The 16,214-nt window shown below is 49.2% G+C and overlaps 5 protein-coding genes across 5 annotated transcripts; 2 read left to right on the top strand and 3 right to left on the bottom strand.

The window, feature by feature from the left end:
• The first annotated feature begins 2,234 nt into the window (after positions 1-2,234).
• On the top strand, positions 2,235-3,303 carry EI90DRAFT_3040887 (uncharacterized protein). The gene has a single exon (XM_039059046.1). It carries the CDS (start codon positions 2,300-2,302, stop codon positions 2,882-2,884), a length of 585 nt encoding a protein of 194 aa, XP_038920131.1. The 5' UTR covers positions 2,235-2,299; the 3' UTR covers positions 2,885-3,303.
• Positions 3,304-5,505: 2,202 nt separating this feature from the next.
• EI90DRAFT_3118308 (uncharacterized protein) lies at positions 5,506-7,416 on the bottom strand (the record flags this gene model as incomplete). Its single annotated transcript, XM_039063089.1, has 4 exons — positions 5,506-6,402; positions 6,471-6,982; positions 7,040-7,128; positions 7,190-7,416. The coding sequence occupies 4 exons, from the start codon at positions 7,414-7,416 to the stop codon at positions 5,506-5,508; spliced, it is 1,725 nt and encodes a 574-aa protein (XP_038920130.1).
• A 1,086-nt stretch (positions 7,417-8,502) lies between these two features.
• Positions 8,503-10,433, bottom strand: EI90DRAFT_3118307 (uncharacterized protein; the record flags this gene model as incomplete). Its single annotated transcript, XM_039063088.1, has 4 exons — positions 8,503-9,366; positions 9,439-9,962; positions 10,019-10,122; positions 10,189-10,433. 4 exons carry the CDS (start codon positions 10,431-10,433, stop codon positions 8,503-8,505), a joined length of 1,737 nt encoding a protein of 578 aa, XP_038920129.1.
• Positions 10,434-11,967: 1,534 nt separating this feature from the next.
• EI90DRAFT_2515877 (uncharacterized protein) lies at positions 11,968-12,418 on the top strand. Its single transcript, XM_039053160.1, has one exon. The coding sequence runs from the start codon at positions 12,130-12,132 to the stop codon at positions 12,355-12,357; it is 228 nt and encodes a 75-aa protein (XP_038920128.1). The 5' UTR covers positions 11,968-12,129; the 3' UTR covers positions 12,358-12,418.
• Positions 12,419-15,236: 2,818 nt separating this feature from the next.
• EI90DRAFT_2908965 (uncharacterized protein) lies at positions 15,237-15,410 on the bottom strand (the record flags this gene model as incomplete). The annotated part of the gene is made up of 1 exon (XM_039054354.1): positions 15,237-15,410. A coding segment is annotated over one exon (174 nt), but the record flags the coding sequence as incomplete, so codon positions are not given.
• Positions 15,411-16,214: the final 804 nt, after the last annotated feature.

Raw genomic sequence — 16,214 nt, 5'->3', positions numbered from 1 at the left:
CGCGGCGCGGTTTCGGCCATGCTGATTCGGAGCACGGTCATTAGAGAGCGGGCGTTTCCTGAGCAGATCACCACGCCGCACGCTAGCTCCTAGGGCGCGCGTAACTTTTCGGAGTGAGCACCTCCCTCCAGGGGAATGGAGTTGTACACATTCGGTAGTCTTCTTCGCGAGGTTCAAAGACTAACCTGATATATGGAGGGCCGTTCCGGTAGTTCGTATGAGCTCACCATGTGGTCATTCGGACATTGTGGGCTAGGCTTTTGGTTTGCTTATCCATCATCGACCCTTCGTGCAGAGAGCATCCCTCTATATCGGGCCAACCTCCTGACACACCATATCTCCTCATTTCAGATGTATATAGCGGCGTGCCATTGGCACTCCATCAAGTTCTTGGGTGGCTTTTGTCATCATTTAGCTATTCCACCTTATCCTCCTGGCCCAAAAGGTTACTGAGCGCGCTTGAAGTATCCCATTCATGACTACATTGTCAAAAGTTGAAAGAAAAATATGGCACATACGTGCGTACACCCCAAGGGACATGATACAACGGACAAGGGGGAGACTGATATAGGAAAAAATCAGGCATTTGATGTTGGAATACAGACAATGGCCATGGAAGGCATTGCTCCCTTCCATTGCGAATTTGGAAGAGCAAGGAGACTCTTCACTTGATTTCTTGTAAGTAATTTCATCGATTTAATTTTTTTTGAATATCCGAGACGACTTTCAGCGTCTGAGTCGGTCACTTTGCCGACATCAAGTGATGACAGAAAGTCATCAAATCCCATAACTTCGGGCTCGCCAGCTTCGGAAGCATAATATGCAAAAGCACGGTGCACACATGGACGGCTTGACGGCGAATTTTCTCCCCACGGTGGGCCATTCATCACAAGTGTCCAACCAGTCGGTGAAAGTGTGTGATTGACAATCCTAGCAGGCATCAGAACTGGAATCGTGGAATTATCCACGGTGGCCAGGGTTGACCCAATGATGCAACTCCACTCTCCGTTCCGAAACGAATGTGACCGAATAAAAATGCGAAATGGGGGCGGATGAGACGCCTGGACCTTATAAAGTCTCAAAAGCTCGTAGCAACTGGCTGTGCCCCACGTTGTGTGGGCTCGGCGGAAGGCAACGTCCGCGGCGACCGACTTACAGTCGCACATCTTCTCGTATCGAAGTATGGAAAATGAGGGACGATCGCTTCCGTACCATCCTGAGACTAAGGCAGAATCGAAATGCTGATTCCCTATGGCATTTACGCAGAGGAGCTGCGGGAAGCATTGCCCCAACGCCACAAGATCAGCAGGTTTTACCAATCCTCCCTCTGGATTCATCCAGGTCGAGAGGTTGAGATAATGAGTATTTTGTACCAAAACAGGGATGTCACGGACCGCTTGAATGACTTCTATGAGTATAATTGAGACGTTGCTAAGATCGAGCACTCCCTCCTGGACAATCGACAGCAGGCGTTGGATGAGTGGCTCGGGAAATGGATTGTGGGTGTCTGCAATTTCGGCACAAGCCCTGACTAAGTGCTCTGGGACCTGTGCCAATTCCATGTGTGGAAGCTTCATGAGGACATAAAGAAAGAGGGAGGGAACGGTCCGCTATAATTACTAATCCACCTTCAAATCTGCCCAGAATGCTCCCACGAAACTCGCCTGGCCAACAACGTTTCAGGGTTTCGTACGGGACTGTTTGATACTTCTTAATTGACTCAATAGCGGCAACCACTTCCTCCCCCTCGGATGAATAATAAAAGATTCCCCAGTGAGAGGCATGAATGTATTGATGTCACCAAGCAACTCGCAACCGGCCAACCCTCGGTCAGTAGAGTGTGCCCAGACTCGGTCATTGCTCGTAGACGCGTCTGGAGCTTTGAGGGTTAAAAAAAATTGTCAATGACGTCATATGAGGCATACGTGCGCCAGCGACGCTTCATAACTGGTAAACTACAAGATTGGATTTCAGAATATGCTACAGATGTCTCACAAGCGTCGACAAACGTTAAAAATTTGAGAACTACCTTCGGCCGGACGTCAATTTCACAAACCATGGCAGATAGCCGCAATCTCAGGCATCAGTGATCGATGGAAAACAGAATGAATATCGATCTCATATAACAATCAGATTGTTAAGGACATAACTTACAAGTTACAGTGAGGCAAACAACGGATTCACGTGTTCCTTGCTGCGGCTGTCACCTTTCTCGTGCTTAAAGGCCACTTCCTCGTACTCGGTATAACTCTTAACTTGCAGCTCGGTGTGTCGCTACTGATGCAAGCATGTTAGGATCATGCCTTTTTCCACTGACACAAGCTGGCCAGAATTTTTACTCAACTTCTTCGAAGTCGTTCGTCAACAAAACGGGTCCCACCGATCTCGCTATCCTGGGCCTTATAACACGCTCCTTAATTACTCTCTCACTAAAGAGTCCTTCACCCTCCTCCTTTGCCCGCAGTCCACCCTCGATGAGATTCTTGCGCATGATCCGGTAGATTTTGTTGTCTTTTATGTGATTACCACTGCACAACAGAAGCCAGTTCTCATTGCGGAGATCAAAGACGACAGATCCGACGGGCTTAGTACGCGCCTGAAGGCGGATGCCCAGATACGCCAACGGTACGATGAGTTGCTTCGCCATTGCCCTATTCCTCGCCTGTATGGGTTGAGCCTGCTCGGTACTTCCCTTCGTATTTATTGTGGCCACAGGGACACGGGCAATATTACACCTCGCTTTGTCGACCGCCCCTGTGTTTTGCCACCCGACTTCTTGGAGGGGGGGTGGGATTTAGACATCCTGTCTCCGGCTGGATTCAACAAGATGCAGGAGATTGTTGCGTATGTCAAGGCGGAAGTCGCCAAAATTGAGGAACATTGAATGAGGTGGAAGCTTGTTGAACGACCTTTTTTTTTTCAATGGGCAGCGAGCCTTAGGCTGCCATTTGATTTTTTGTTCAAAGTCTTCTTTGAGCTCGCTCTCTTTTTATGGTCGCCTACATCGTGACGTTTCTCAAACAGGACGATGTCCCAGTCGAGATCATACCCCCTTTTATAGTCTTTGACGACTTTGAGGAACGAGAGACCTGATGTTCCGGCACCAATGACAGCTACGCGCTTTGGTGACCGATGGACTCGGAGGGTTTGCTGCTCGGGCACTCTAAGCGAATATCCCCAGGATAGAAGTTCACTGAGCAAGGCAGCGGCTGGGTTCATAAGTAGAACGTGCCCAGACTCGTACCCAGTCGTCATTGCTCGTGGATGCGTCTGGAGCTAGTGTACCCGAGTTTTGAGGGTTAGAAATTATCAATGACGTCATATGGCCCGACATCCACTGGCGTGTATAACACACTCCATTACCGGTAAAGTTGACTACTACAAGATTGGACAACCAGAATATGCTACAGATGTCTTACAAGCGTCGACAGACATTAAAAATTTCACAACATTTGGGAAAGCTGAGTCCGCGAATTGGTGCCCTCAGCGTGAACACCTGAGTACGTCGAAAACAATGACTGACTTTTGAATCAAGTGCAACTGAATGAATTATTCCAGGTCAGCGCCTTCTTCACCGCGCGTCCTTCGGTAATGCTCCTTCCAGTCCTGGGTCTTTGCACCAAATACTTTTTGTTTCTCAGATTTCGAAGTTTGACGAAGATTGCGATTCGGATTGGCGTGCTCTTTGGCTCCCTTGTTGGCCATGAAGTATCCAGCTACACCCAGAACTCCGAGCATGATACCGAATAACTACAGGGCCCCATTAATAGGTCAGATTCCATGATGAGAGACCTACATCCTGTCACTTGCCGGATAAAGCTGGGGGTCGCGCTTCGCAAAGCGATTTAGCGTTGAAGCGGCATTGCCGGCACGATCCTGAACACATGCCATAGTTCAGGAACCAAGACAAACGCACGGCGCGAAGATAGGCAATCAAATAACCCACAGGTCTGGGAGGAAGGGAGGACATTAATCGTTGAGTATTCAGAGGGTCAATGAGGATTGAGGATGTTTCGGAGACGTTATCAGTTGTAAGTCTTTATACCTTAGATATCGGATGCAATTTCCCCAGCTGTGCGGAGTGGGAAACTCCTTGCGGAGACCCGTCAGCTGAACAATGGTGCCTTCACGTGCACCGCAACAATGGATGTCGTTTATCCTCGCGAGACTTGGAAATGTGGGCAGTCAGTGTGCAAGGAAGTTCCGATAACCCGCTAGTAAGGAGATCGAATTTAGCCACAAGGAAAGCGAATCTGCATCGGTCACAGATATTGAGCATACTTATCAAGCACAATCAAGATGTCGGGAACTCAGCTTCACGTCAGTGAACTGTGCATTTGCCAATGTACCCAGATCGCGAACTATGACTTTCGGCCACTATGGGTTTGTGGTGTGGCCAGAATATTACTTTCTTTTATTCTTCGTTCAATCCTTACGCCGCGCTTTGGTGCTCGTTTTGATTCACTTTCGCCAGCTTTGGCCTTACCCACTACGCGCTTGGACCTCAGCGTTCTAACATAAATATCGTGCACTTTACTCGTCCCTCAGTTCGCTGACGTGGAGCTGGGTTCGCGATCTAGTCCTTATTATAGGTTTCGAGCCCACCTGTCTGACGACACTACCAATGACGTTGTCAAGTCCGACCTCAACATCAAAACGCTTGGTCGCAATTACCGTACATGGGCGACTCGCTGTAGAATGGTGGTTGACTCTCTTGATCTCTGTGGCCATTTGCGTGCGCATTTCACGCATTTGATCGATCTGGGGCTCCATGGGCTTAGTGTCCTTCTCTTCAACGATAGCAAGAGGGGTGTCTTCAACAACGAGACTGATTTGGGAAAGGGCTTTTCGGTTCTTCCTATCCCATTCTACAGCTGGATCGGGCTTGGCGGAAGTAACGGACTGAGAGGATTAAGACTGGGAAGACCGAGACTAGACGGGTCAGGCGCGTAGAGGTCTGGCGATCGGGATCGACTACATCCCAAAGATCGAGAAAGTTGGGTACCATTCAACGGCGAGTCACCCAGGTCCGTTGTTGAGATTAGACCTAACAACGTCGTTCGGTAGACATAGGCTCAAAATCTGTGATAAAGACTGGATCGCGAAGTATCGAAGTATCGTACATGACTTTGTTAGTAAAAATCATAACAAATTAGAATGTCGCTCACACCTCAGCTTCACTGAGGGAGGCGTAGAACGAGTAAAATGCACGGCATTTATGTTAGCGCGCTGAGGTCGATCCAAGCGATTATCAAGACGCGTGGGGCGCGGCAATTGAATAAAGTTCTGGCCACACCACCTTAAGCCCATAGCCACTCTAAGCGCCCTAAGTAGCTGTTGAATTCCCAACACAAGATACCTCCCACCGTCACAGAAACTTGTCCCCAAGACTGCATAAGTGAACCTAGTGACTTTCAGATTGAGGTGTATATATCCTGAACCCGTTGACGTCATTTCCGGTTACAAATACCTTGAATAAAACGACCATCCCATTCCAACCGGAAATTATCTTCTTTCGACGACACAGCTGTTATGACCAGATGAGATGTAAGCAGGCTGCAAGGGTGTTGATGCCTGGCAAGTAGGTTGTTTCGTCCCATCCAGGGCCCTCAAACAGTCCAAAAGCTCGATCCAATCTTCCTCCTTTTCCCTCCCTCGTAAAAGCGCCTCGGTCTCTCCACGAGCCTCTAGTTCTAGCCAGTTTTTATTGGTGACAACCAACGAAGGATTCGTATCCATCCTTCTCCGCCAGTCTTCTACATATGTATGATTACTTCCTCGAAGAGGGAGTCGAGTAACGTTCCTTTCCATTAGGAAATTAATGAGACTTTCTTGAAAGTTGCTACTTTCCTGATAGTCATGATTCCAATCAACCAACCGATGGCCGCTTACATCGGGATTAAGACCAATATTACGCAGCCGTTCCTCGTATTCTTCAAGTTCCCTTAGAAGCTTGATCCTGTGAGGATCAACAAGTGCGGGATTGGCGATAAGGCGCGTTGCAAATATACTCTGTGCAACAGCAGTTGCTTGTGGTGGGGGATGTCGGGCGAAGGACAAGACAAACAACGCGGTAGGTGGGAATTGCGAGCTAAGGCTCATAGTATGTCTATAAAGCGGTCTCACGTAAGGACCATTGGAGGTGAGAGGTAGGTGCGGGGGTGGGTGTATGTGGGTCGTATTTCGTGACGTGACTGTTGGATCGTAAATGAGCGAGCCGCCCACTTCGAGAAAAGGCACCCTCAGCTCATAGCCGGTAGCGAGAATAACCGAATCGATATCCGTTTCAAACGATCCATCCTCGAAGTGGACCGCATCGCGAGTGAAGTGGGAAAGCCGTGCTTTCCGTATTATGTCACCACCAGGTGGGTAAATACTTTTCTTCGATATAGATTGATACACCTACGAGACAAATATCAGCAATATGTAAATGACATTTTCAAGGAACGCATTCTTTCCTTTGACGCTACCTCAGCTACAAACCTGGTAATATCTTGGGCACTCGCGCCGCCTCCGACCACGAGAGCGGTTTTGTTCACATACGGAGTAGCGTCTTCATACCAAATGGAGTGGCGGATGTCCCGAGACCCGTTCGACAAGTTATTTCTATGTGCCAGCCATGTCTCCCTCCCTGGGAAGTTCCCTTCGTGAGGGAAGTGATACCGACCAGTGGCAACAATAAGATGGTCGAAATTCTCGAAGATAGTTTCATGCGTTGCATCTTTGGGGATGATCTGTTGATTCAACGGACTGAAAGAATGCCAATCGCTAGATTCTTGATATGTGATTGGTCGTTCAATTCTAAGGCGCCAGTATCCCTGTGTCGAATTACCGATCCATTGGGCAGATGTTACGTTATGTCTCAAGCGTACAGCAGACTCGAGTTTGAAGTGTGAGGCGACTGACTTCATGTACTCATGCAGCTTGGTGTGAATAGGGTATAGATCCGTACCAGGGGGAAATGGGAATTTATAGTAGGTGTCTGCGCGTTTCCATCGTGTCAGTAATTATCCTAGATCGCGAAGAGCTGAAGACTGACTGTGAGGGTGCGGGGTGTTTGTTCGTAAACGGGAATATATACTCGACTCAGGCAGTATAGGTGGATCGGGCTTGTTCTTTTGCTCGTACCTACCGGAGAAGGATTGAGACAAGGACGAGAACAAATGGAGGGAGAAGATGCAGAACCTACCATATACCACCGATATCATCCCGGTGCTCGTACAGTACAACATCCCAGTTTAAATCCTTCTGTTGCTCCTGGAATTCTCGGACCACTTTCAAAAAGCTAATTCCAGCGGCACCACCGCCCACGACAACTATCCTCTTAGGTGAAATGACGACTTCCTTTCCAGCTTTAACAGGTAGCTGAACATTCCCTGCAGTGTTCCGGAGCAATTCCGGGATTGTCAGGGACATTAAAATATCCACCATCCACTTCATCGAGAAACAAGAACTAAATTTGCGGCAAGCTAAGCTCTGTAAACAACCATGATAGTGCTTGGAAGATAGGAGCTTACGTGGGAAAACTGCCCGGACCAAATTGAATGTGCCATATAGTGTTTCTCGTTTTCGAGCCACAACCGCATTCTGCTCTGATACTTATTTTGTGGGGACACTCTCTCAGTGTTTCCCAACCCAGCTGCTCATTAATATAAGCCTCGCGGTCAAAATATCGGCCACTCGATCTGTTCTCACCGGTTCTAACAGGGGCCCTGTGCTTGGCAGGATTGGACCTTTTCCTTCCAGCGTGCCACTTGCAAACTGCTTCCCTGTGCGACATCCTTGGATAGAAATGTGTCCCCTGCCATACCAGAGTACGAGTATCAGGCCTGGCCTTGCTTCCCTCCAAGATCGTGCCCCTAGTGCGTCTCTTGCGCCACCCTGAGACGCCCTCACTACTCAGGAAAATGGAGGGCCTTCGACTGTTTCATCTGTCTTGATACCGTCTTTCCCTCCTCCCAGGCATGGCATTGCACTCTTGTGTGTTGTCCCTTGTTGGTTTCCGGTGTGTTTTTTTTGAGTTTCTTTTTGTATTGGCTGGTCTCACTAGCCACCCGTTCAAAACGACGAAGGAAATAGAAGTCTCAACGCGCCGCCCACAACTAAAATCCTCATTACCCAGCCACTGCCTAACTGAGGTACGTTCAGCTGTTGGAGGTTTAATTTGAAGTTTAACTCGTTTGGTCCAGTATATACAGCTGGAATTATATATTCCGACCCCTCGGGGTCCTCTAGCTGCCGCTCTTTATGTTCGTCTGCAGCATCTTTCTTTCCTTGCAATGCGTCTACCATCTTACTAGATGAGTAGCTATACTATAAGTGACTCTAAATATCCGGAGGGATAAGATTTTCAAAGGTCCATGGCATTGGGCTTTCAGGACACATGCATGCATATGTCAAGTATAAGTACATTTATGTACATATGGGGACGAGATCATAATGGCAAAAGAAAGAGCAAGGGGGCGTTCTCCCCGTGTCAAATGCAGGTGCGGGGGTGTTACGCTAAACATCCTGGATGCCCCCCGTTGCTTTTTTGCACTGATTCATCGGATCGGAAAGGACTATCAAATCATTAACTAGTTTAAACCAAGCATCCTCATTCACCCTCCCCTTAAGAAGCTTCTCCCTCTCATCGTCCTCAAGGTTGTCCCAGTAGCATTTGATCCTTGGAATCATACTCCTACGATTCACTCTAAGCCTCCGATCATCGACGAACCGATCTCCGGTTCCGGGCAATGGTGGCAACTCCGTCGCACATTTCTGTTTGAGAACATCTATCAGACCGTTCATGAGGACGTTGAATTCGTCCCGCTCCGCAACCTCAACGAGTCGATGTCCCAGCTGGAATGGATCAAACTTGCACCGCTCCTCTTGACCTTCGCACTTACTACATTGGCGTTTCTCTTCATACACCAATTCCCGGAAGAGCGCGTCTCTGTCCACCAAAGATTTGTCCTTGATCACTCGAGTGGCGAAAATTGACTGGGCAACGGCTAACAGTGCAGGCGGAAAATCTCTTGGTAGCCCAAGGATGAAAAGGGAGTCAGGAGGGAAGTCGGAGCTTAAACTCATCGTGTGTTTGTAAAGCGGGCGTATGTAATTGCCGTTGGTCGAGAGCTTCGGATCGTCAATATCGCTGGTATCGCATGACACACTCTCTCGATGCTCCATAAGCGCACCTCCTGTCATGAGGAAAGGGATTTTCGTTTCGTATCCAATTGCGAGAATAACGCTATCGATGTCGTCCTTACATCCGGTTCCCCCGTCGAAGCAGACGGCATCCTCCTCGAAGTGTGTTAATCGACCCACTGGGGTAGGGTCACTAGCACGCGGGCACGGGTTCGTTGACGATCGTGCAATATAGACCTACCACCGACAAAACTGAGTTACAATGGGAGACAATGACGAACAAAGTGGAAATGGAAACGGGGCCCGTACCTTTTTAGCGCGTCGGCGAACGTCCCGTGCAACATCCTCGCCAGCGCCACCAGCCCCCGCGACAAGAACGGTGCGACCAGCGTAAGATTTTGGGCTCATGTAGTACATCGAATGTTGTATTTGCCTCGGAAGCGTTGAGTTTTCATAATTTTTCGAAAGCCACTTGTCCATTCCAGGGGGTTTATCTGTTCGAGGGTACGCGGTTTGACCAACGGCGACAATGAGATGATCGAATTTCTCTTGTATGGTCTCCTTTCCCGACTCCGGGGTACACGCAGCAGAGAACGAAGAACGAAAACGTTGCGCCGATCCGCCGCTTTTCGGCGTTTGGATGGTTAGTTCCCATTGACCACTCTCAGCAGTACCGACCCAGCGAGCCTTAGTGACCTCATGCTGCCACTTGATTTTTTGTTCGAAGTCTTTTTTAAGAACGATCTCGAAGAGATTTCTGTGGTAGTTGTACATCTCCTGCTCCGGCAGATACAAGTCGAACCCGGGCGGGAAGGGAAGGCCAGGAAGGGTATCTGATGAGACGATCGCGTTAGTTTCATATTGCGGAGGTGCCAGTGCGCTGACTTACTATAAGGATTTGGCGTGCTCGTAGAAACCCCAGGGTAAAGCGGAGTCTCCGGTAGACAGCCTGAGGAAGCCCTATCAGGTCCAGGTTTTTCCTCTTGTTTAAGCCTTTGGGGTCAAGTTCTTACAGATCAGCAAGACATAGGAACTCGTGATAAGAGATGTTGCACTTACCATATGCCGCCTACATCGTGACGTTTCTCGAACAGGACGACGTCCCAGTCGAGATCATACTCCTCTTTATAGTCTTTGACGACTTTGAGGAACGAGAGGCCTGACGTTCCAGCACCTATGACAGCTACGCGCTTTGGTGACTGATGGACTTGGAGGGTTTGCTGCTCGGGCACTCTAAGCGAATACCCCCATGATAGAAGATCACCGAGTAAGGTTGGGAGAGCCAAGATTGATTTAAGCAGCATCTTTGGCAAGCCTGCAAGAGGCACGAGAGTGAGGAGCACGCGGGGACTTGTACAGGGTGACCAGCCCCCAAGATATAGAGGTCGAGGCCGGACCAGCCATGCCGACAGGAAGGACTAAACTCTCTCAATGGTACAATAGCCAGACGAGGGACGCTGATAGGAGTAGACTTTTTTGAATAAATTCTCTCAATGTCACAGGGACCGGGCCAGCCATGCTTTTTGTTTACCCAAATCTCACAATGACGGCCGTGCTGACAGGAGTGGAGTTGTTTTAGCCAAATTGTCGCAGGGACCAGACGAGCCATGCTGACAGGAGAGAGCTTTTCCAACCAAATTCCCTCAATGACGGATCAGCCATGCTGACAGGAGAGGACTTTTCTAACCAATGACGGAAAGGGTGGGAGCAGCCGCGCTGACAGGAGCGGGACCAGACCTGCCATGCCGGCAGGAGTGGACTTTTCCCAACCAAATTCCCTCATCGACTGCAGAGGATGGATCAGCTGTGCGGATAGGAGTGGATTTTTCAACCAGATTTTCTCAGTGATGCAGGGGCTGGACCCCATGTTGACACGAGTGTATACAGGAGTACGACCCGGACCAGCCATACATGGCGACAAAAGCACAGATTCCACCAAAGAGGTAGGGAGGGGCCCCAGCGTCCACTACTCTGACTAAATGCGGCTATACATAGTAACTCCGCTCATGTTAAGTAAGCAATAAGCGCTCCCTAAAAACGTCGATCATCGAGTTATTCCCGATATATGTGCGATCAAATTGCGGATGACATCTTGGCGGAACGGGACACCCAGGTCCGTATGGACTCAACTCCGCAGCGGATGGGCGGCGTCTAAAATCCGTGCGAAACTACTAAATCAAGCCTGAAGCTAGATCTAACGATGGAAGCCAAGTGACCCTTGAGCGACCAGCCACTTCAGTAACCACGGACGAAATTCTCGGGAAAAGGTTTCCAACCCTCCACTTCCTTCGTGCCTCCTGCTGTAGCCAAAGCGTTCGAAAGACGCAACTTCAACCCGCTAACTGCCTCAAGCGCTCATGATTGGTCATTCAGTTGTTGACACTCCAGCAGCACCACCGATCTGGCAGCCCGAGGTAGCATTATGTCATGCGCGTAGTACGACGCCCTCGAGCCTACGCCCTGTTTCTCAAAACGCCCGCCTCAGGACGCCCAGGTCTGTTCTTCTGTAGGATTTACCTACGAGGGAGATATAGAACCTATTATGTGACCCCAATAATGACATGTTGTCCGCGCAAGGACAGCCTCCTAGTAGCCGACTTGTTTCTGTTTGCTCTTCATCAGGAACGCCGGACAAAGCCCCCAGGTGTCCTCAATGTCCTCTGCTGGTCTCCTTGAAACTCGGAGACTAATTTCAAGAAGCTCTGTCCAGCGTGCCGTTCCGTCGAGACAGGAGCGTTAACTTTCTTATGTAACATGCCCAAGCCCATGAGGTTTCTGCCGAGCAATAGGCTCATTTGGAGCGTATCGAGTCAAAGTAAGTGGTCCCAAAAAGAACGGCTGAGAGGTGACCACTGACTTGAAGTCGCCAAGCATCCCTCCGACAAAAGTTGAGCGTGGAACCAGAGTCCGGGTTCTTGAGCATGCGGACGCAGTTACACGAGCCGTGATGGCCTGTTTCCCACGGTCACGCAGGCCAGGCAAGGATGAGTTGACTCTATTATGAACCCATTAGCCACTAGAAATGGCTGCTGCGCAGCCTTGACCTTGCTTGTGACTAGGCTTTTCTTTCTTTTTTTTGGTGGAACCCCCGTAGCTTTCGCGGGCAAGATTGCCTGGGGGTTTGTGGGGGAAGGCTGGACCTTCCGTGGAGGTGAGGTCGATGCATCTGTGTTAGTGCAGAGATTGCCACCTCAGGTGGGGTCGGCAAACCAGGTTAGAGCCTGGTGACGCTTACATAAGCAATATTTGTTTCAATCCTGGCCTGTCAGGGCAATAGCCCCGAACCCCGAGCCATATGTAATTACAAGATCAGGCGAACCTACGGCTGTGTTCTTTTTTTCAGCTGGACCACCGTTTTCTCGCTCTCTGATTGGATTTAAGGTTTTAGCCTTGACCTCGAGTTGTGACAGATTTGAGATGGAATTCGATTGACTTTCATTGGTGTTGGAGAGTCTCCTGTGCATGTTCAGAACAGATCAGCTTTCTTTCGGCTAAGTGGTATGTTTTGACATCAATTTGTTCACGATGAATGCGGCCAAGTTGTTTACCTTCCATCTAACTACTATTGGATTAGTGACACCCATGCTCATTGACACTTTGACTGTGTTTTCTTTCATTTGACACGTCATGTAATGACCAGGTTATACCTTGGTCGACACACTTACCCAATGATTGCAATGACACAACCCCCTGGAATCGTTCAATGTACAGAGTCTCAACAGTGCATTGAAGCACGTTCTTGCTCTCTCATCACGAAAATCGGACAGGCAACTAGAGCAAGGTCCCCTGGTCCAGAGCACTCCGGAGGCTCCAGAGCACCTGGGAGCATCTGGACCATGTGGGAGCGTGTAAGGTCGGTTGAGGTTCCGACCTTGGTGTTGACTCCTGCTATCCTCAAGCTGTCAGGAATTAGGCAGTATAGAGCTGTAATTTCGACAGGGGAGGAGAAGAGTGAAAACCTGTTTCACCCTTCCCCGCAATTTATATACATTGTTTACATCGAGAAATAAAGAGTAATAAACAATGAATAAAGAAAGTGTGCACAGCATGCATCACCACACATCCATTCCCTACAGAGCGCCAGTCCGATTTTCGTGATGCTCATTGGCTAGCCGGGCACCCAGCATCATTCCGGTTGTGTTCACTTGTCTCACATCCATGGTATATACCTATATCATTCCATGGCTTTAGAGTGCACTTTCAGGGCTTGACATGACCTCACATCAAATGAAAATCTTGCCCCTCAACGACGACTCTGACAGTCATAAAAAGGTGGGTACATGGGGTTTCTTTTATCATCATGTTTCACACTCCGTGAAACCTTTGAATTGTGCAGTACTCCAGGAGCGTACAATGTTATGAAGAATGGGCATGGTTTACAAACGGATGTGGAGTGTGTTCGCCATGTTAGACTCAAGGTAGCAGTGCAGAGTGTACAACATTAGCCATGCTGGGCTTGTTGTTGTCAATCAGGATTGATAGTCGCATCATTGCGATGTCGCACTCTAGACAACAGATCAGGTGAAGAGGTTGGAGCAGCATGTGAAGAAGTGTGCATTGATGAGATAGCTGACACATTTGGGCTGGTCAGGAAACTCAAACACAACTGGAGATGAGATAAGCTAGCTGGCTGGCCCCAAACGGGCGATGACTTAAGCGACCAGATCCCAAATCGGTGATGATCTAAGCAAGCAGAACCAAAATGGGTGAGGAAGAGCCCTAAAGGGGCGATGAGCTAAGCAAGTGCATCCCAAATGGGAGCTGAAGTAAGCACCTTCATCCAATGAGAGTGTGTGAGACCTCACTCCAACCAATCGGCATTCGCGATTTGTGGAGCATGTCTGCGCTCTTTATATATAGTAGACAAGATACATATAGTCATGTGGGTAAGCGGTAACTTCTGTTAACTGCTTACACACACCATAAAATACACATCTTTGTATCACTTATGGCTCTGTGTGCTGAGCTACCCCACTGAGACCTCACATGGCCACACCATCACCCTCAAAACACATCAACCTTCGCTTGTAAACTATATTAGAATTAACTGAATAATGGTATTATGTAGACTGAAGGTTATGTATATAGAAGGATGGGTAATTTGTTACGGGCCTCATGGAGCTAGGACTTAGGATCAAACGAGATGGAAGCAAGAGAGCTCAGATCACGAGAACAAAACTAGGAGCTGAAGTCAAATTGAGGTGGGTAACCTGCGTTGACCAGTTAAGGGACTACTCCTTACTGGTCAATGTCAGGGCCCGGCCTCGGACTCGGAGGCTCCCTGACCTCAGCCCCCATCTAACCTGTCCTCACACTATGTGGGGCATGAGATGTATAGTAAAAGAAAGGGAATATATACACTTGCCTATGCGGGGCATGAGATGAGAAGAAGGGTAAAGGTCTCATCTCCCCGCATGGTTGCTATATAAAGGAATGGGTCACATGCCCACAACTATACAGCTCCTAGAGTTGTGTAGTGTGACCCGGAGGGAACATCCAGGTGGCAGTGCCCAGTAAGCGTGGGAACGTTCTGGGCGAGTTGCTCGCCCAGAACTGTGGCTGTGACCCGTGGGAACATTCTGGGCGAGCTGCTCGCTCAGAAAGTTCCCGCGCTATCCCGTGCGCGCGTGTACACAACACACAAAGGCAACAACAAGGCAACAGTCAAAGAATAAAAGGGGGTAAAGTAGGTGGGGAGTCCGGGGCACCCTAAGGCAGGGTGCTGAACCCTGACAGTCAACTGCATTATATACACATCGTGTAACAGTTCTGACTAGGCAAATGTGGTCCGCTTATAAACTAGGCTGGATTATTGGGCGAGATGCTCGGGTCTGAACTAGATCTGTCGGTGTTACGTCGAACCATAACATTATCTTCCCCTTCTCAGAATGTGTGGCCTAACTCATGATCGAATTCGTGGTTCTATCTTTGTTGATGGGGTGAGATATGTGACCCGAGCATAAAGTCGTCTGAGGCGGCAGTGTGTACACGTTGCTGGGTCTATCCATTGGTTGCAGGGGAGGAGCAGGAGCCAAAATGTTGTGTGATCGCTCAGATGTCGGTTTCATGTCTGGGAAAATTCTCCGTGGCTGTGGTAGTTTCGTATGTCAACAGTGGAAAGTTTCTAACAGTTCGTTATAGGTGTCCGGAATGTCGTTGAGCATGAACCAGGATGTTTCTGAGCTGGGTTTATCTGATTGTTCCAACAGGTACTCGAAAAGTCTGCCCACTTTTCGTACATCCAAGATTTTCTTGATGTTTAATGGGTTGTCTTCGGCAAGCAAGGACAAGGCTTCCCAGGAAGGGTGCTCCAACCTTAGTCATTTTGCCCACTCTTCCAGGTGGATGTAATGCTCGAGCAGGTTAACGTTGAACACTGGATGTAACCTCATGTAGGAGGGGGGCAATTGCAGATGGTACACGTTATTCCCTATTGTCATATCCATTCCCAGCCATCGACTTCCGGTCCCTCCGTTCCCTCCGGTCTAACTCCGCTCCTCCTTCACTAACCTCGGAGCTCCCATATTCCGCAATCCTCTCGGCACCCCTCGATGGTCACCACCCCCTCATTTCAACTTATTACCTACGCCTCCCTAAGTACAGAGCCCCGAAGACTTCCGGACAGCTCCGACGTCCGCTAGCGCACCCCCGCCTCCGCTGAGCAATACACTCGCCTGCCCTGCAGAGTCCACCTTCGGGCTTATCCCTCCTTTCCGTTTCTGGGTTATCGCCTGCCTTTCCGCTAACCCCGTGAACCGACTCGTCGGTAATATTCAGTCGGCTAATGGTTAAACCCCGTTAGCTCCGCTCCGTTCGGCTCCGCCAATTGCGGAACCGTCCCCGCTGTAACCATATATATATCCCACTTGTACATAGGTTACGCCCCAGTAGAAAAATCAACTAGAGTTCCCCCTAGGTTCTAATTGCCAGTCAGTAAGTTAGGGCACGGACGTGTCACTAGGCACAGCGCTCCTGGCAGAAGTCGCTGAGGCCGAAGCCCTCCGTTACGGAGACATTCTTTCGTCTCAAGTCTGGTCTCTGACAGTATTTTTCTACTCCCTGACTAGTACACGTCTTGTATGGCA

Source organism: Cantharellus anzutake (assembly GCF_015039405.1).
Source record: "Cantharellus anzutake strain C23 chromosome Unknown EI90scaffold_8, whole genome shotgun sequence".
In the NCBI taxonomy this organism is placed as follows: Eukaryota; Fungi; Basidiomycota; class Agaricomycetes; order Cantharellales; family Hydnaceae; genus Cantharellus; species Cantharellus anzutake.
Note: the sequence above shows the minus strand (reverse complement) of the source record. Positions and strands in the feature narration are given on the sequence as shown.